Below are 18,416 nucleotides of genomic sequence, written 5' to 3' on the forward strand. Positions count from 1 at the left end.
GCTTTTGGCCTGGTTAAGCTTTTAGACTTCTGAATAACAGTTCAGCTGAGATTCATTCTGGATGAGGACTCAGAGGTTTCCAGTCTAAGGAAACAGGATCAGCTGAGGAACTGTTGAGGTGAGGTAGCTGAGGCTTGTTCTGCTTCTCTGATCTTCCAGCATTCACCCCAATACCTGGCTCAGGTTTGATTTTATTAATAAGACCTTCTAAGATTCCTGCTACATCCCCCAATAAAATTTACCTGAAAAATCAGAGGGAAAAGCCAGCCACTATAGTAAACATAGAAGTCAGGCAATGGTAGCACATGCCTTTAATCCTACCATTCGGAAGGCAGGGATCTGTCTGGATCTCTGTGAGTTCAAAGCCACACTGGGAACATAGTCACACGTGGTAACATAAGCCTTTAATCCCAGCACTAACCATAGAGGTCTGGAGGTCTGTACAGACAGACAGGAAGTGACAGAGCTGGGCAGGAAGAGGAAGTGATGTATTTGGACAGGAGAGCAAATGAGATAGCGGAACAGAAAGGCATATAGATGTGGGTATACAGAAAGAAGGTCTCATTGGAGACTGAGGTGTCAGTGAGGTGAGGTTGGTGACTTTTCCTATTCCTCTGATCTCTCAGGTTTTCACCTCTATATCTGGATGTGGGTTTTTATTTAATAAGACCATTTAGCAATTTGTCTACAGGAGCCTCTCTCACAGTTCCCCTAAACATTATTCACCGTGCATCATGACTACGTTGACAGGCAATATGAGACTCTTGTCTCAAAGAGAAGGGGGAGAGGGAAAGGGAGAGGGAGAGGGGGAGAGAGAGAGAGAGATGGGGGGGGGAGAGAGAGAGAGAGGGAGAGAAAGAGAAACACCCAGTATAGTGGCATACTCTTATCCCAGCACTTTTAAAGTCTTAAGGCAGAGGCTGGTGGATCTCTGTGAATTCAAAGCCAACCTGAACTACAAAGTGAGCTCCAGATCAGTCAAGGCTACATAGTGACCACCACAAACCGTTCTCAGGACTGAAGAAACACAGTACTACTTCCCCACTGCCTCCCAGGTCACCAGTGGAGAGTAAAACTTTTAGCACAGATCTCCCTCTATCCACCCCACTGCGAGATTCTATTTAAATACATTTGGCTCTGGCTCCAAGCAGCCCACTAGAAGTGTTACAAACTAGAAGACACTGCACAAGACAAATCTCAAGACTATACACTGCTGACTTTCAAGCAGCTGGCAAATTCCCTTTCCAGCTCACTGCTAACTAGCTAAGTATCACTGTGGAGGGCTAAGTAAGCTGACTTGTCAATTCCTCTTGCCAAGCCCCACTCTGTCCCATAGGTATTCCAAAAGAAAGAACAGTAACAACAAACACAAGTAACATGGTGTTGTAATCTTTAATCCATTAAATGAATATACAACCCAGAAAGGAAACAAAAATGAGCCTTCAACACAGAACAGCATCATTGCTTCCCAATACACTTTTTAAAATAACTGTATTGTTTTAAAGCCATTCAAAGGCAAGGATCTAGCAGAAAGTACTTATAACAAATCATTTTTAAAATAAAATTGAGGACAACTTGCATATGTTTAAAATTAAACTCTTTTAAGGCTTACATCCCTAACAACTTTGATCACCTAAAAAGGTTTGGGCATCAATGTGACCCTTCCCTTGGTCATAACATTGAACTTGAAGTCTGGAACATAAGATTCATTCCCATAGGAAACCTTCTTGTTTATTGATAAGAGCTTTCTTGTGATGCTGCTGCTTTGGGGTGCATAGGTGACTACTTTCATAGTTATGATCCCATCCTTTTTGTTCATTAGTCATTTGTTATTAGTCATTCAGGGTTTTCTGTGTGTAAAAGATTTCAGAATTTGAAGAAGACAGATTGATCCTGTGAACTCAAGGCCAGTCTGGTTTATACAATGAGTTCCACAACAGCCAGGGTCACATACTGAGATCCTTTCTCAAAACAAAACAACAACCATGACAACAAAAATTTAGGGATTCGAGTCACAGTGCCCAATTTGGCTTCTTCAGAGTATGAAACATTTCTTAAAAAAAGAAAAATCCTAATTACCAGTTGGTGTATGAGGGCAGGTATATAAGAAAAGGCACTATGATAGCTTTAAAAAGCTTGGACAAGCCTCTAAATTAAGGCACCCTGATGATTCTAAACATAGTAAACTCTGGGTGAGCAGACCTGGCAGCAAAGCTTCTGGAAATGCTGAAGTGCACTTCCTGTCTGAGTACTCCCACTCAGTGAATCAGTTCATTCTCACTCATCCATCCCCACCCCCACCCACCAATCTGACCTCAAGGCCACAGTGCAAAACCACTGCAACAACCCCTAGATACAAAGCAGAGTCTGATTTTCTTTCAACACACCCCATAGATTAGTCTAAAGCATGAACAGGTAGATGAGAACCAATGTCCAAGATAGAGCTACAGTACAGCTCCTGAGGAAAACAACTGTAACCCACTACAACAGGCCACATGAAACAGGGAATACTTTGCTAAATGGAGGCTTACTTATAGCCTCATTCCTGACAGAAATTGTATTAGCTCCACATGCTAGGTAGAAGGATGCAGAGATGTTGGCCACCTGATGGAAAAATCAAATCATACTCAATTACATTCCAAAAAACCAACACCAACAAAATAGATCTTTTTTTAATCCTTCCATGTCACTTTTTGGGGGAAAAATTGTTTTTTTGTTTGTTTTTTTGCTTAGGCTGAAATTAACCTACTGAATTTCTGTCTCATTTACATATCCCAGGTACCACTGTGTGTGACCTCCTAAAGAAACAGCAAAGAAAACACAGTGCTTGCGCCTATGTACTATGTGCGTGTCTGCCTTAAGTGAGTGAGAGAGAAAGCAAATCAAACACAAATATTTATAGCAACTTGACCCAGTATAAAGCAAGTATCAAACATAAACCTCTGGCTGGAGCTGCACAGAAAAAGGAAGAGAGAAGGGGTGTAAAGGGAGGGAAAAAGGAAAGAAATAAGAGAGAAGTTACAAGCATCTATGAAACAGATTTTTGGTACTCTTCAAAAGGGATGTGTGAAGTGATAAATCATGAGACTTCTCAGCAAAGGACTCAAAGCTGTGATTCTATCCATTTGATAGTAGGTAGAAGGCAAACTGAAGTGTTTAACTTGGTGGACAGAGCAAATACCTGCCATACACACAGCCATGGGGTTCCATCCCAAGTATCCCCAAACAAAACCGAGAATATCTTGGCAACATTTAGCTTCTCCTGAAGTGAGTTATTTTTAATGGAATGTTTTGGAAATCTCTGTTCATAGGAATGTGCTCCACATATTGACAGAAGTGCACAAATTAACATCGCCTGCACAGAAAGTCTGTGGGGACACTGGTCTGACTCCTACACCACAAAGAAAAGGCTGGAGGTGCTAAAAGATTCTTTCAACCAGTTATGAATCTCCTCAGGACTACTTCTAGCCAGTCATCAAAGGCATTTTGTACTGAAAAATGTGACCAAAAATCAACAATTTAAGTTAGAAAAGAGGACAAGAACCCTCAAAGATAACTTTATAAACATGTACCAGAAGCAGAATAAGTTAATTAACAGACCATTCACTTTAAATTCATACACAGATGTAATACTGAAGTATTACAGCAAATCTTTCCCACATCATCTTTTCTTACCATTAAGAGTAGAGCCAAGTGGCGGTGGGGGCGCACAACTTTAATCCCAGCACTGGGGAGGCAGAGGCAGGTGGACCTCTGTGAGGTTTCTCTGTAAGACCAGCCTGGTCTATAAAGCGAGTTCCAGAACAGCCAGGCTGTTACACAGAGAAACACTGTCTTGTCTCAAAAAGCCAAAATTCAAAACAAACAAATAGAGTAGAACTAGAGATGGGCATGGGGACACACACCTACAAGCTCAGCACTCTGGAAGGCTGAGGCAGCAGAACCTTAAGTTCAAGGTCAGTCTGAACTACAAAGCAAGTTATAAGCCAGCCTGGACTACATAACAAGACCATATACCCAAAGCCCTCTCGAACCGAATCTCAGTATCCAGAGCCCATCACTCAGTACAAGCTTTCAGATAGGGGACACTACCTGAAAACTGTACAACTACAGGACTGAGCTTCCAACCCCTTTCATGGTCAGTCATCATTCAAAAGCAGTGAACAGTTTTAAAACAAACTGGAATTGTTCCCAGATGGCACAACAAAAGGAAAAATTGCTACGAATTTCAGGACAAGATGGTATGAAAATATGTAAAATGCTTAATATTGATTCAGAATTTTTAAATCCTTGATTGGAAAACTTAGTAAGAAGAAAATTCTGATAAGGAAATTAAATGCAAGACTTCCTTTTTTCTACATTCCATTCATACTTCATGTACATAAAATTTTACTAGGTTTTGCCAAAACCAGTCTATCTCCTTCCCACAACAAAATTTCAAATTACCTAAAAACAACTAAAGGCTTCTATACCTGCAGGCATGTTTTAAGGTTTAAGTTCACAATAATTCACCATTACAAAGTCAAAGGAAAAAAATAGATAAAACCTCATTACATAATCAAGGTAAATGTAAAAAGGAGATTTTAGAGTCTGAGCAATTGTCCTTCATAAGCCAGTTATTTTAAAACTGCCAGTCTAACCAAAAGGAGAATCAAGAGGGAATTTTAAATAGTTCAGCTAGACTGAGTGCCTTCTTCAAGGGAAAAAAAGGAAAGTTAACTAAATAAAATTAACAGTTTAGCTTTGATATTATGAACATTGGACAGTACACAGAATAAAAAGCAGTTTGGGGCCAGGCACAGTGGCACACAGAGGCACAAGGATCTCTATGAGTTCAAGGCTAGCCTGGTCTGTATCGACAGTTCCAGGCCAGGCAGGGCAACGCAGTGAGACATCACCCCCACTAAAAAGTTTGAATAAAGACTTTAGATCAGATTATGATTATTTGGTATTACCACTAAGCAACATGAAATTGAACAATAAAAAAGAAGTAATATTTGGTAATGTCTTTTCTCTGTTGAAAATGACTAATTTTGAGAGTGACACATACATACATAAATGTACAGTGAATCTGACCAAGACACAAGTTCAAGTGACTTATCAGAGGTCACATGGTTCACTCAAACTACAATTTTACCATGAAGTATCTAGCTTATTATTAACCACTGTTTTTTTTTTTTAAGAACTGTTTGCCTCTTTTCTAGAAAGAAGCTATAGGAATAAAAATAAAAATGTAAGTTCAATAAAACTGCCAGCCTACTGTGTAAAAGACCTTATATTCTCCAACACAGAATATTAAATGATTTAACTTTTTCCATGATGCATAGCAAAGGTAATTCATATAAATAAGGTTTTGAAGCAAGGTAGCCAGGTCTGTATTCAAGCTACTCAAGAAGCTAGAGAGGAAGGAAGAAGATGGAAAGCTCACAGCCAACCTGGGAACAAAGTAATTTCAAGACCTGAGACTGCACAGTTAAGCGGGCAGGGACAGCTCCGGGGTAGACCAATCACCTAGCCTGTCAGGTGCTAGGTTCAATCACCAGTACTGGGGGAAATTGTTTAAGTGTAATAAGTATCATTTCAGTCGGCCTTTAGTTCTGAGCCTTTTTCAAGTTGTATAAACTTTTGAAAAACAAATTTCAAAGGTACAAAAGAACTGAAATCCAAAATCCAAGAGAACTTGATCCAAAACCGCATCTCATGAGGTTGTCCTCCATGCCTCAGCCTTCCTGGATGGCAGAGGCACAGACTGGTCCTAAAAGGCACTATGTGGCACATCAAAGACTTAAAAGCTGCATTTCCATGTTTTCCTTTTGGCCCCCACCCTCACCCCTTAAAGTGCACAAAGCAAAGAGAGAAGAGAGTAGCCTTGGGTCTGTCGGCAAGAAAAAGAAATGCTTCCAAGACAAGTGGAATTGGAAACCACAGGAGAGGTCAGTTCATTTATTACGGTGCCCTGTCTCAGCTCTTCCAGGATGGTCTCAGATCAGCCATTCCTCTGGAACTGGACCCATGATGGCATTTGCAGAAACACAGGTGCTGACTAGGCTTTTGTTGAATCTTGCCATTAAGATGCTATTGAGCCTTTTTATCCGCAGGTGGTCTCCCAACGATGGCATCCCTCACTGCAGCCTGAGTAGAATTACCAATATGAGAAGAAGCCTGCAAAAGTTCATTTGGTTAATGTATTAGTTATTAAACTACAACACAGCATAAAAACAAAAAACAAACAACTAAGTCCTAGGCTATAACTTCTAATTATCTTTCCTCATCAGCAGTGAATGACACCAAGTGGTGAGAGGAAACCACGGCCATAGCTGACTCGTAAGGGTCAGAGGAGCATATGCTCCTCTGCTGAGGAGGTGGAGGCTTCACACCATTGACCTAATAGATCTGTTTATGCTACAGAAAAAGAAACAAACTTGTGCTAAAAATATACAAAATGACCAGCTGTAGTGGTACACACCTGCAATGCAATTTACTCAGGAGGCTGAGGTAGAAGGATTATAGATATTTCAGGCCATTCTGCATTACACAGTGAGTTCCAGGCCATCCTAAACTATGGAAAGACCCTTTCTCAAAAATCCATTTATGAAAACTGGAGCTCAGCCAGGAATAGCATATAGGATATGCCTATACCCTCAGCACTTATATAGCACTTAAGAGCTCTTTAGAGACAGCAAAATCAGAAGTTCGAGAGTTTAAGTTCATCTTCTAATTACGAACTCTGAAACCAGCCTAGGCAACATGAGACTATCTCAAACAAACAAACAAATAAAAACCAAATGGGCTAGCAAGATGGCTCATCAGGTAAATACTTGCTGTTCAACCCTAACGACCTGAGTTCAATTCCCAGAACCCATATAAAGGTAAATGACAAAAACTGACTCTACAAAGTTGTCCTCTAACCTCCACATCTTGTGCTCTGGGTCTCATACACCCACATTCACATATCATATACAACACAACACACACAATAGTAACAAACTTAAACTTTAAAAATAAAAAAATCTCAGATTATGTCAATCTCAAAAACCATTTGCAGCCAAGCAGTGGTGGTGCACGACTTTAATCCCAGCACTCTGAAGGCAGAGGCAGGCAGATCTCTGTGAGTTTAAGGCCAGCCTGGTCTACAGAGTGAGTTCCAGAACAGCTAGGACTGTTACATAGAAATCCTGTCTCAGCCGGGCGGTGGTGGCGCACGCCTTTAATCCCAGCACTCAGAAGGCAGAGGCAGGCGGATCTCTGTGAGTTCGAGGCCAGCCTGGGCTACCAAGTGAGTTCCAGGAGAGGCGCAAAGCTACACAGAGAAACCCTGTCTCGAAAAAAAAAAAAAAAAAAAAAAAGAAATCCTGTCTCAAAAAACCAAGGAAAAAAAAATTGTATTTTGAAGACATAAATGATAGTATATATGAAGATGCCATAAAGAACCCCACTACTCTGCATGTTAACCAAAACAATTAATTAAAAATAAAAATAAGCCGGGCGGTGGTGGCGCACGCCTTTAATCCCAGCACTCAGGAGGCAGAGCCAGGTGGATCTCGTGAGTTCGAGGCCAGCCTGGGTTACCAAGTGAGTTCCAGGAAAGGCGCAAAGCTACACAGAGAAACCCTGTCTCGAAAAACCAAAAAAAAAAAATAAATAAAAAATAAAATAAAATAAAAATAAAACTGCTCCAGGAGAAACAGAGTAGATCAAAGACCGTTTTTTGTTTGCTTTTTTTTTTTGTTTTTTGGTTTTTTTTTTGCATTAAAGGGCCATTTTTGGCATTAAAAGGAAGTATCAGGATTAAGTATTAATATACTAAAAAAGAATAAAATATAAAGCCTATAAGAAAATGGGCTTAACCCCTTTTTTCACTATGAAATTCTTCCAAATTTTACAACATAAACACAATCACCACAGACCCCCCCACACACCCTAGCCTCAGCCAGCACCACTCACCTGCTCTAACACATATGCTGCACCAGAGTCAATAGCTCCACCCAGCTCACGATACTGACCAGAATACCTGACATACCCCCAGGTAAGGAGTGCTATTAACAGCAATCCAACTAGACAGTTGAACAGCTGGGCCACAACCTCAAGCCCAATGAAGCCAGTGAGGCCCGAGGCTATGTATAACGCTGCTATGACTGTGAACAGAACTGCAGGGGTTCGGAAGGTGCTGAAGACATTCTTGCTGCCATTGTGTTTGCAGAAGTTCTCATACAGTTCCTTGATTTCCTCTTCCAGCTCCTGCTGGTAACGGAAGCTGAAATCCTTCCCACCCATCTTTTTGGTCTTCTTAAAGTGGTCCAAAGAGAGTTGTCTGAATTCTTGGTGCTTCTCTTCTAAAATGTCTGGAGACAAATAAGGTTTCTCTCCCCCACAAACCTAAAAATGACAAAAACACATGATGAAAATTCTTGTTCATACCAAATAAAACAAGTAAAAAGAGACAGTAAAGATTAGAATGCTCTTAAGAATTTAGAAAAAAAGCTTAGAAGTTAACTTCAGAAAATATTCAAGGGAGACTGAGGACATAACACATATGGTAGAGTACTTGCCTAGTATGCAGAGCCCTGGGTTCAATCTCAATATCATATAAATCAGTATTGTGGTGCACATGTATAATTCCAACATTCCAGAGGTGGTTACCAGAGGATCAGAAAGTCCAAGATCATTCTCAACTACATAGAGTTTGAGGCCCACCTAGGCTACACGAGATCCTACTTTAATAAGAAGTCAGAAGGGCTGGAGAGATGGCTCAGCGGTTAAGAGCACCAACTGCTCTTCCAGAGGTCCTGAGTTCAATTCCCAGCAACCACATGGTGGCTCACAACCACTTGTAATGAAATCTGGTGCCCTCTTCTGGCCTGCAGGGACACATGCAGGCAGAATACTGTATACATAATAAATAAATAAATCTTTAAAAAAAAAAAAAAAAAAAAAGAAGTCAGAAAAGGGGCTGGAGAGACCGCTCAGCGGTTAAGAGCACTGACTGCTCTTACAGAGGACCCAGGTTCAATTCCCAGCACCCACATGGCAGCTCACAATTGTCTGTAACTCCAGTTCCAAGGGACCCAACACTCACACAGACATACATGCAGGCAAAAATACCAATGCATATAAAATTTTTTTTAAAAGTCAGAAAAGACAAATAGCCAAGGCCAAAGCCAGACATACTAGTATATATCTATAATCCCAGCACTCAGGAGGCAAAGGCAAGAGATAGAGCTGGAGCTGGTCGATATAAATTCCAGGCCAACCAGGGCTACATAGCAAGCCCTTGTATACAAATATGATAATTAATTTTAAAATAAAAAAAAAAGAAAAAACAGGGTAACACTAATTAGAAACAACAAAAATACTCTTGAGAAAGCTTGGTTAGAAATGGTTAATAACCAGACACAGAGAGGCTGGAGAGATGGCTCAGCAGTTAAGAACACTTGCTGCATTTGCATACAATCAGAGTTCAGTTCCCAGCAAACAATCAGGAAGCTCACAACCTCCTGTAACTAGAGCTCCAGGGGATCTAATGCCCACCTCTGGCCCACTCAGGTACCTACAGGTACAGATACACATAAATAAATAGTAAATCTTAAAAGAAAAGAAATAATACACATAGCAGCACACATTTACAATCTAAGACTCAGGAGACTTGTCATGAGAGGATTGTCATGAGTTTGAAACCAACCTGGACTACATATCAAGACCCTGTCTCAGAAAAACAAAAATAACTAGAAGATCCCAATTATACAGACTCTGTTTCAAAAGTAAAGAAAAAATTTTAAAAAATAATTAGAACATCCGAATTACCAGGGTGACCTGAAAAACAGCTTTGTGTCTCATCATCTTAAGACACATTAAGCTGGGACTGTAAAGACAGCTAGTAGTTTAAAGAGGGCTTTCAGTTTTCCCAAATAACCAGGTTACATTTCCACCACACATGCTAAGCCATTCACAAACACCTGAAACCTTAGCTTCAGAGGATCCAACGCCCTCTTCTGGCGTCCGTAAACACCCACATATATGTGTCATAAACTCACAAAGATTCATAAGTACAAACAAATCTTTAAAGCACATTCCTGTGCCACAGCATTAGTGAGGTAAAGGCAGTACAATCAGACATTTCAAGCCAGCCTCTACTACACAGTGATTTCCAGGGCAGCCTAGTACATAAAACCCTATCTCAAACAAAAAGGCTACACTGAGTAGGATAAAGTTTGGTCCTCTGAAGTCAACAGTCATGTTCAGGAAATAGAGAAATAGACACTCCAGAAAAAAAGGTGTTACCAACATACCTCCTCCATGTTGCTGTAATAAATATCTTTGGCAGAGGCTGCAGCTGCCAAATTGTTGGCTTCAGCAGTGGCCTTTTAAGAAAGAAAAGTATGAACTATAAATACTTCTTGAAACTTTTTCCCAGAAACCAAGCAAAAATATCGCTTATTCTCATTCTTTCTTTTTTTATTAACCTGTCATTATTTATATTTCCATATAATTCAACTGATAAAATATATACTTTTGCCAAATTTTGTGCCAAAACATCTATCCTAGCACTTAAGAATCTTTAGTATAAACCAAACCTCCAAAACTCAAGAAAATATCATTCCCTTTACTTCAATTTCCACCTTAACAGTTGCATACTTTGGACTGGGGAGGAAGCTCAGTGGTAGAGCACTTACCTAACCTATAAAGTGTAAGCACCTGAGTTTAATCCCAGTGCCTCAAAAAAAGAAAAACAAAAACAAGGGCAAAAATTTCATTTATACTATCAATCACGAGGTCCAGTGATTTTGTGAAAATATTTTGCTACTAAAGAAACCAGTATTTAGCAATAAATGCCCACATATTCAGCATATGAAAGTGAGAGGCTGTTTTAACCAAATGACCAATGAATCCTCAGGACCAGAGCCAAAGTTATAACAAAGTACAGCACCAATGACTGGAAGTGGCTTGTCTAACACAGCAACTATACTTCAGCTGCGTATAGCAAAGCAGTGTTTCCCAAGTGAGTCGTGAAAGGAGAGCAGCCCCAAATGTATTAACTGCCCTACAGAGAACACAGATGAAGCAGAGGGTACACACACTTGCTGCAAATGTGCTCTCAAAAGTCAAGGTAAGGCTATAAGAAGGAGAGTGGTCTTGCTCTCCTCTTCAGGACTCAGTTATGTCATATCTGGGCCAATTCCAGCAATTACAACATGTAATTTAGGATACCAAAGACTTTATTACCTGAAGCATGGATTTTGGATGAGGCAGATCTTCTCCTTGGTAAATTTTAATATATGCCTTAAAACATAAACATAGGAGCAATCACAAAAATACAATTCTAAAATATTTTGCTCATATTTTAAAATAGTGAAACCACACAACTGCATTTTCCTAAAATCCTAGATCAACAATCAAGAATTAGCAGAAGCAGGACACACTTCTGAGTGCATGTTAGCATTTTTAGTTATCTAAAAGTACTCTCAAGCAGCACAAGCCTACCAAGGCCAAGATTACAGTCAGGCCCCCATGCACAATGGTCTCACCACGACCTGTGGGCAGAGACTATCCACCTGGAGATAGTTGCGTCCCATTTACGTGCGTCTCCTACTCACAGCAACCTCCTAACCACCTCCTGTCCACATCATCTTCCTTGAAGACACGGTAATGACTACTCTAAGAGAGTGCAAAGAACATCATTTGGTTCTTATGCCCATACTGCCACCCAGTGGCCCACTCCTGGAAGGATACTATGGTTGTAAAATGCCTCTGACCATCTCCCAGAGAAAACCACTAACAATAAAATCAATTTTACAAAAAAAAAAAAAAAAAAAGTTTAGAACTAAAACTCATATTTACCTTAAAATATTCCAACAGTCCCCGGCAGGTGACTTTGGAGCCATTGATCTCCTTTTCCATTAACTTAGATGGGTTTAGTACATACGGTATCAGTGCCTGCAACTGCTCTTTGAATTCACTTGCAATATCTATATACAGGATCATAAAGAAACAAAAAGCCAAAATGAGCACAAAACAAAACTCTTGCAGAAAGGGGGTGAAGACTGTTTGCTAGCCAGAATTGAAACACAAGAAAAAGTGTTTTTTTCCCGTTTAACCCTGGCTGTCCTATAACTCACTGTGTAGACGAGGCTGGCCTTGAACTCACAAAAATCCACCTGCTTCTGCCTCCCAAGTGCTAGGATTAAAGGCATGCATCACCACTGCCTGGCTAGATAAGGATAGTCTCTTTATTCTATTCTGAACTGGAAAGGACTTAAATGTGACAGGAAGGAAGGGTACAAATGTAAGTAGATCTTAGACTTTATCACTGTTGCTAAGTGATACTGTACTTTCAGATTAAGTGACTGAATTTTTAGATTTATAGATGGGTATTTTATAATTTTAGATCCAAGAAAAGGCATTTAAATTTTTCATATTACCAAATTACTATGCATAAAAACTGTAACACAGCCAGGTAGCAATGGTGCACATCTTCAATCCCAACACTCGGGAGGCAGAGGCAGAGGCAGGCAGACCTCTGTAAGTTCAAGGCCAGCCTGGTCTACAAAGAAACCCTGTCTCGGGGGAAGGAAAAAAAAAAACTGCAACATACTAATATATTTTTGTTTTTCTGATTGTTGTAATGGCTCACTATTTTCAATAATTTGGGTTTGGGAATTTGGAGATTAGGATCTGTAACTGGGTTTGGGCTGTTTTGTTTGATTGCTTTTTGGTTTCTGCTCAATGCTAAGGATCACACTCAGGGCTTCATGCATGCCAGGGAAGCCTCTATAAATGAGCTACATACCTCCAGCCCTTCTTGGACTTGCCTTCTCATATATATATTTAAAAAAAAGACTTAAACCCTATTTTATTTTATAGTTCTATTTTGAGGCTAGTCATAGTGGTGCACACCTTTAATTCCAGCATTCCAGAAACAGAGATAGGAATATCTCTGTGAGTTCATGGCCAACCTGGTCTACATACATAGTAAATTTCAAAGGACAGCTAAGACTATATAGTGAGACCCTGTCTCAAAAAATAATTTAAAAAAATATAGTTCTACCTTGAATGAGGGAACCAAATGGTTCCTAGTCATGAGACTGGAGACTGCTTACACTAAATTTGCTCCCTGTCTCATAAACATATACAGTGTGAAACAACATACTTCCTGTTTAGTGACTAAACCACCTGTAAACTATGTATGGACAATGGAGTAAATAGCGCTGCCTCCCCCAAACATGCCCATATGTAACCTCAGAATGTGACCTTATTTGGAAGGTGTCCCAGCAAATGTGATTCACTAAAATGAGGACTTAAAATGGCTCTGAGGGGGCCTTAAATCCAGAGATGGGCTGGTAGGAGGAAGAACATACAAAGAAGACAGTCATGTGACAACAAAAAAGATAAGAGTGTAAGAGTGGTACAACCACAGCCAAAGAATGCCAAGGATTGCCATCACCTCCCAGGGGCCAGGAGAGAGAAGTGGGATAGGTTCTCCTCAGAGACCCTGGAGGGAACCAGCCACTACTTCACACTTCTAGCCTCCTGAACTGTAAAGGAATAAATCTCTGTTGTCTTAAGCTGCCTAGCTTGTAGTAACTTGTTAAAGGCAACCACTGGAATATAAACAACGTGCATCCCAGTAACAATATACCTTCAAGTCATAGTCAAACAACTTTTAAAAATTGCCCACTTTCTAAATAAAAATGTTAAAATGAAACTTAGTTTCAAAACAGAAGGCTTTGAAATATTAAAATGCCTTAAAATAAGAAAGGATGCCATTTTTCTATGCTTATATCTGGTAACCTGACCTCCCCATGAGACAATGGCATGAAAAGTCACTCTGGTCCATCCTCCTAAACCAGGTGTGGTAGAATATGTCTGTAATCCCAGCACTTAGGAAGTGGAAACAAGAGAACTGCTCCAAGTTCAAAGTCAGCCTGGTCTACATATCAACTCCCAGGTAAGGCAGGTCAAAATACCAAGACCTCAACTCAAAACAAACAAAAATCCAACAGTTTAGATTTTGTAAAAATACAGCTAATCATGAAGTGCCATAACACTGAAAGAACATTACAGCTGGGCAGTGGTGTGTATCTTAATCCCAGCAGTCAGGTGGGAAGATAAGACCAAAGTTACCCTTGGCTACCAAGTGAATTTGAGGCCAGCCTGGGCTACATGAGATCCTGCCCCTCCAAAAAAATAAAAAGGAAAAAAAAAATGTTATCACTACTCACACACATACACAAACACATAAACACACACACACACACACACACACACACACACACACACACACACACACACACATGCACTTAACTCTGAAAAATTCTCTCCCAGTTCTCTAGGTACAGGCTATAGTTCCACTGTTTGCCTAAGCAGGTATCTCTACCAAGCCCAGGCCTTGCCCTTGAATCTCTCAATCATTGTAGGGTGCCATCCCACCTCCACTTTCCCCCAGGAGCAGGAGCAGCATGAAATATTAGATAGAAAGACAGCTGGAGAGAGAGAGAGCCAGAAACACAGGATAGCCTCGGGAGGGCCTGGATCCTAAAGGAATGCCAAGGGGTGGAGCAAAAGACCTCCCCCTAGCACAGCTAAGAGCAGACCATCCCAGATACCTGGTAACCATGCATGTGGTCAAGCCATCCCCTAACGCAGCCCTGCTTTGTAAAGCAAGCTCAGATCTAATGAGGAAACCTTTGTGGGCTCCCACAAATCATTAAGTGGCAAACTCTCAGAGTATCCCCTTCAGGAAAAGCTGCCAACTGCTTGACATATCATGCAAGTGTCAAACAGAAGGTAAAGGTTACACCTCTCAAAGTCAATTTGTTCCACAGAACTTTGACCAGCTGGTCTGTAAATGTTTTTAAAAAATTTATTAGTGGGAGGAGGGGACAGGATAAGAGTAATGGCTCAGCAGACGAGCACTGCTCTTCCAGAGGATTCCAATGGGATTTCCAGCACCCACATGATGGTTCAAAAACATCTGTAACTCCAGTTCTAGAGGATCAGACACCCTCTTCTGGCCTCTGCAGGCAATATATGTACATAAGTGGTGCACAGACATATATGCTGGCAAAACACCCATACACATTAAATAAAAAAAAAAATCTTTGAGGAAAAAAGATAGACAGATGGCTCAGCAGTTAGGCATACTTGTTGCCCTTGCAGAGGACCCAGGTTCAGTTTTCAGCATCCACATGGAGGCTCACAACAATCAGTAACTCCAGTTCCAGGGGATCCAGCACTTTTCTGAGCTCTGCAGGTACCAGGCGTACACATGGTGCACAAACATACAAGCAGGCAAAACACTCATACACACAGAATAAACTTTAAAAAAAAAGTTAAGTATCTACTTTTATGGGGGGGTGCTGCATGTATATATGTGTCCTATGTTCGTGCCAGCACCCAGGTCAGAAGAAGGCAGCAGATCCTCTGAAACTGCAGTTACAGACAGTTGTGAACTATTTGATGCGGGTGCTAGGAACAGAACCCAAGAACACTCTAAACTACTGAGTTATCTCTTTAGCCTTGACTTAGACAAATATATTATTCTTCTTAGATTAACTAAATCAAAAAAATTAAAACTATGTATTTCCTATTTACTGAGACTATTTTTAAAAAGGCAAGTTGTCCTGGTAACTCAACAAGTACATATTCTCTGAAGACTTCCTCCAAAGAACAATGAACTTCTATTCCCATGGTGTGGGCTTTAAGGCACCAGAACCCGGATGTGAACCTCTGCCCCATTGCTTTTAGCTGAGAACTTTGAGTGAGTTGCTTAACTTGCCTTGTTTTCACCAGCTTCCTCATGTTGAGATAAAAGAAATGATGTAACTTCATGGAATGACTGTGGATTTAGTTTGAAAGCACTTTGCACAACAGTGGGAACCCAACTGGACTGCAAAGCTGGCACCTACTATGATCAGTGTTTTAGGGAAAATTAAGAGGCCCTGATCAGCCTATAAACAAACTGCTTAACAAGTATAAACTGTGGGCCAGCCATCAGGTGACTCAAGGCCTCCAGGAATAGGGAACAAAATAAGATAATGGTACCCAAGCATCCCGACTCTGATTCTCTAACCTACCAACTACTCAGCACTTCCTGACGTTAGCCCATGACCCAGCATCAGGTTTTGCTACAAGCACAAATAAGCTTAAACAGTAACTTTGCCATGTATCATGGTACTTTTCCTGAGGAAGATAATTTTACTTGAAAATTATTAGCTGTCTTAGCTTTCAGTCTTCCTTTATTTAGCACTTTAATCTCTTATAAAGTGGGAACTATAACATGTCTCTTAGAAAGATTCCTAAAGAACAACATCTTATTTTCAGTTTGTGAAACAGGCAAAATACTTCTGATGGTCACAGTAGGTCAAGAGCAAAATCTGAACTAGACTAACACTATTCTTTCTATAAGACCATATTCATTCTCATAACCATCCATTTGACTTATAATTGACACTTACTGCTCATTCTGGGATTCTAAAGATCAAATCATATGTACAATAACAATGTCTGTAACATACCTTTCAATTTCCCATCAAAGTCAGGACTTGTGGCCACCTGGAGCCCTGGATGTGGTAAGAGAAAACAGGTAACATCCGAGAAACATGAGTGAATATGATTTCGAACGTTCTGAATTTCTTCATGTTGATGTTCCTTCACCTGCCAAGGAAAATCAACACTTTACCAGCCAAAAATGATTTGCTATTCTTCACTAACAGCCACTAGCATAAGGACAAAGGAAAGAAGACTTCCTGACTGACAGATCAGAGTGACCAATGGGAAGAGCCAGAACCCCAAGAAGCAGTAAGTATATGAATGTGCACTTGGCTAACAGAGAGCAGGTACTAAAGACTTTGTTTTAAAGGGTATTGCAGGCTGAAGAGATGGCTCAGCAGTTAAGAGATCTGGTTGTTCTTCCAGAGGACCCGGGTTCAATTTCCAGCACCTACATAGCAGCTCACAACTGTCTGTAACTCCAAGACAGTCTCACATAGACATACATGCAGGCAAAACACCAATGTACATAAATAAAATAAAGTTTAAAAAAAAGGGGGGGTGGTATTGCACGACATTTAAGAAGAACAGCAGGCTTGCTGGCCAGAAGGAGGATCCAATAAGCTAGCAGTGACTGACAAAGGTCTCCTGTGCTTCGATTTCAGGGAACAGATTAGGCTGGTTTTATACATATATGCCAAAGCAAATAATAATGACTAAGGACAGAACTACAATTCTAAACATGACATTCTAAAGACACAAATAGAACCTGATTCAAAATAACAACTCAAAATTATAGTTATAATGGCCTTTTGCTCACAGTTCCTCTACGGTGCCTATATATTATATACTCAGGGTCTTCAATTTTACCATGAAAAAAATACTGGGGCCAGAAAGGTGGCTCAGCAAGTAAAGGTACTTGCCACCAAGTCTACTGACCTGAGTTTGATCCCTGAGACCCACATGGTGGAAAGAGAGAACTAACTCCTACAAGTTGTCCTGACCTTCATATGAGTACTGTAGTGCTCTCCTCTCTACCACACATACAAATATATACATGTAATTTTAAAAATTTTAAACAAAAAAGTACACTGGTTTATGCTAATATTTATAAACATTTTACAGAGTATCATTTTCAATAATATGCTTTAAACACAACAGTCAAAAGCAAATGAGAAAGTTACTTTTAGGTAATTATCCAGATTTCCCACTTACCTGTAAACGCTTATCCAAAAATGCCATTCCTCCTTGCAGTCCATAGCTATATTCATAAGGGAAACTCCAGTCTCGAATCAAAAACATCAGTGTCTATTGTGACAGAGCAGAACAGAATTATAACACTGTACAAGTGCATATGCAAGATTAATTACAGTTATTGTAATACTTTCTCCTAATCTTTTCAAAGGGGGCAAGGGCATGCTGAAGGAGACCAGTCTGAGCTATATGACAAGAGTCAGTCTCAACCAAAAAAAAAAAAACAAACAAACAAACAAAAAACCTGTAGGTTACAGGTCATATTAAAAACAGGCAGATCGGCTGAACTGTGAACTAAACAAAGATATGAATAACATCCATAGTGCTTTACCTGGAAGGGTTTTTGGAAAATTTCATCCATTGCCAGACGGCCATATTCTGTGAAGAGCTTTAAAAAAGAAGAGTTAGTGGCTTGAAACTACTTTAAATAGTTTTATGGTATTCTTTCGCAAAAATATTTGGGAGCTGGTAAGATGGTTCAGTGGTTAAGGATGTTTGTTCTGCCAGAGGACCTGGGTTCAATTCTAGCACCCACATGAAGGCTCACAACCATTTGTAACTCCAGTTCCAGGGGATACAACACTCTTCTGGCCTCCATGGGCACCAGGTACATTCACACATGCAGGCAAAACACTCATACACATAAAATAAATCTAAAAAACACTTAAAATATTCAT

At 40.2% G+C, this 18,416-nt stretch overlaps 1 protein-coding gene across 2 annotated transcripts in view; it reads right to left on the bottom strand.

Annotated features, from left to right (window-relative positions):
* Positions 1-1,373: 1,373 nt before the first annotated feature.
* The window catches only part of Atl3 (atlastin GTPase 3), a 45,332-nt gene continuing 28,289 nt past the window's right edge, over positions 1,374-18,416 (bottom strand). For both annotated transcript variants that reach the window (XM_052762001.1, XM_052762002.1), the window contains 8 exons: positions 18,071-18,127; positions 17,701-17,793; positions 16,512-16,650; positions 11,836-11,963; positions 11,221-11,277; positions 10,287-10,358; positions 7,945-8,376; positions 1,374-6,162 (listed from right to left, as the gene is read on the bottom strand). In XM_052762001.1, the coding sequence (XP_052617961.1) occupies positions 6,076-6,162; positions 7,945-8,376; positions 10,287-10,358; positions 11,221-11,277; positions 11,836-11,963; positions 16,512-16,650; positions 17,701-17,793; positions 18,071-18,127 (1,065 nt within the window). In that variant the 3' untranslated portion in view covers positions 1,374-6,075. The remainder of the gene's footprint in view (positions 6,163-7,944; positions 8,377-10,286; positions 10,359-11,220; positions 11,278-11,835; positions 11,964-16,511; positions 16,651-17,700; positions 17,794-18,070; positions 18,128-18,416) is intronic.

This window comes from Peromyscus californicus, unplaced genomic scaffold (assembly GCF_007827085.1).
Source record: "Peromyscus californicus insignis strain IS unplaced genomic scaffold, ASM782708v3 Scaffold_4__1_contigs__length_199733344, whole genome shotgun sequence".
Taxonomy (NCBI): Eukaryota; Metazoa; Chordata; class Mammalia; order Rodentia; family Cricetidae; genus Peromyscus; species Peromyscus californicus.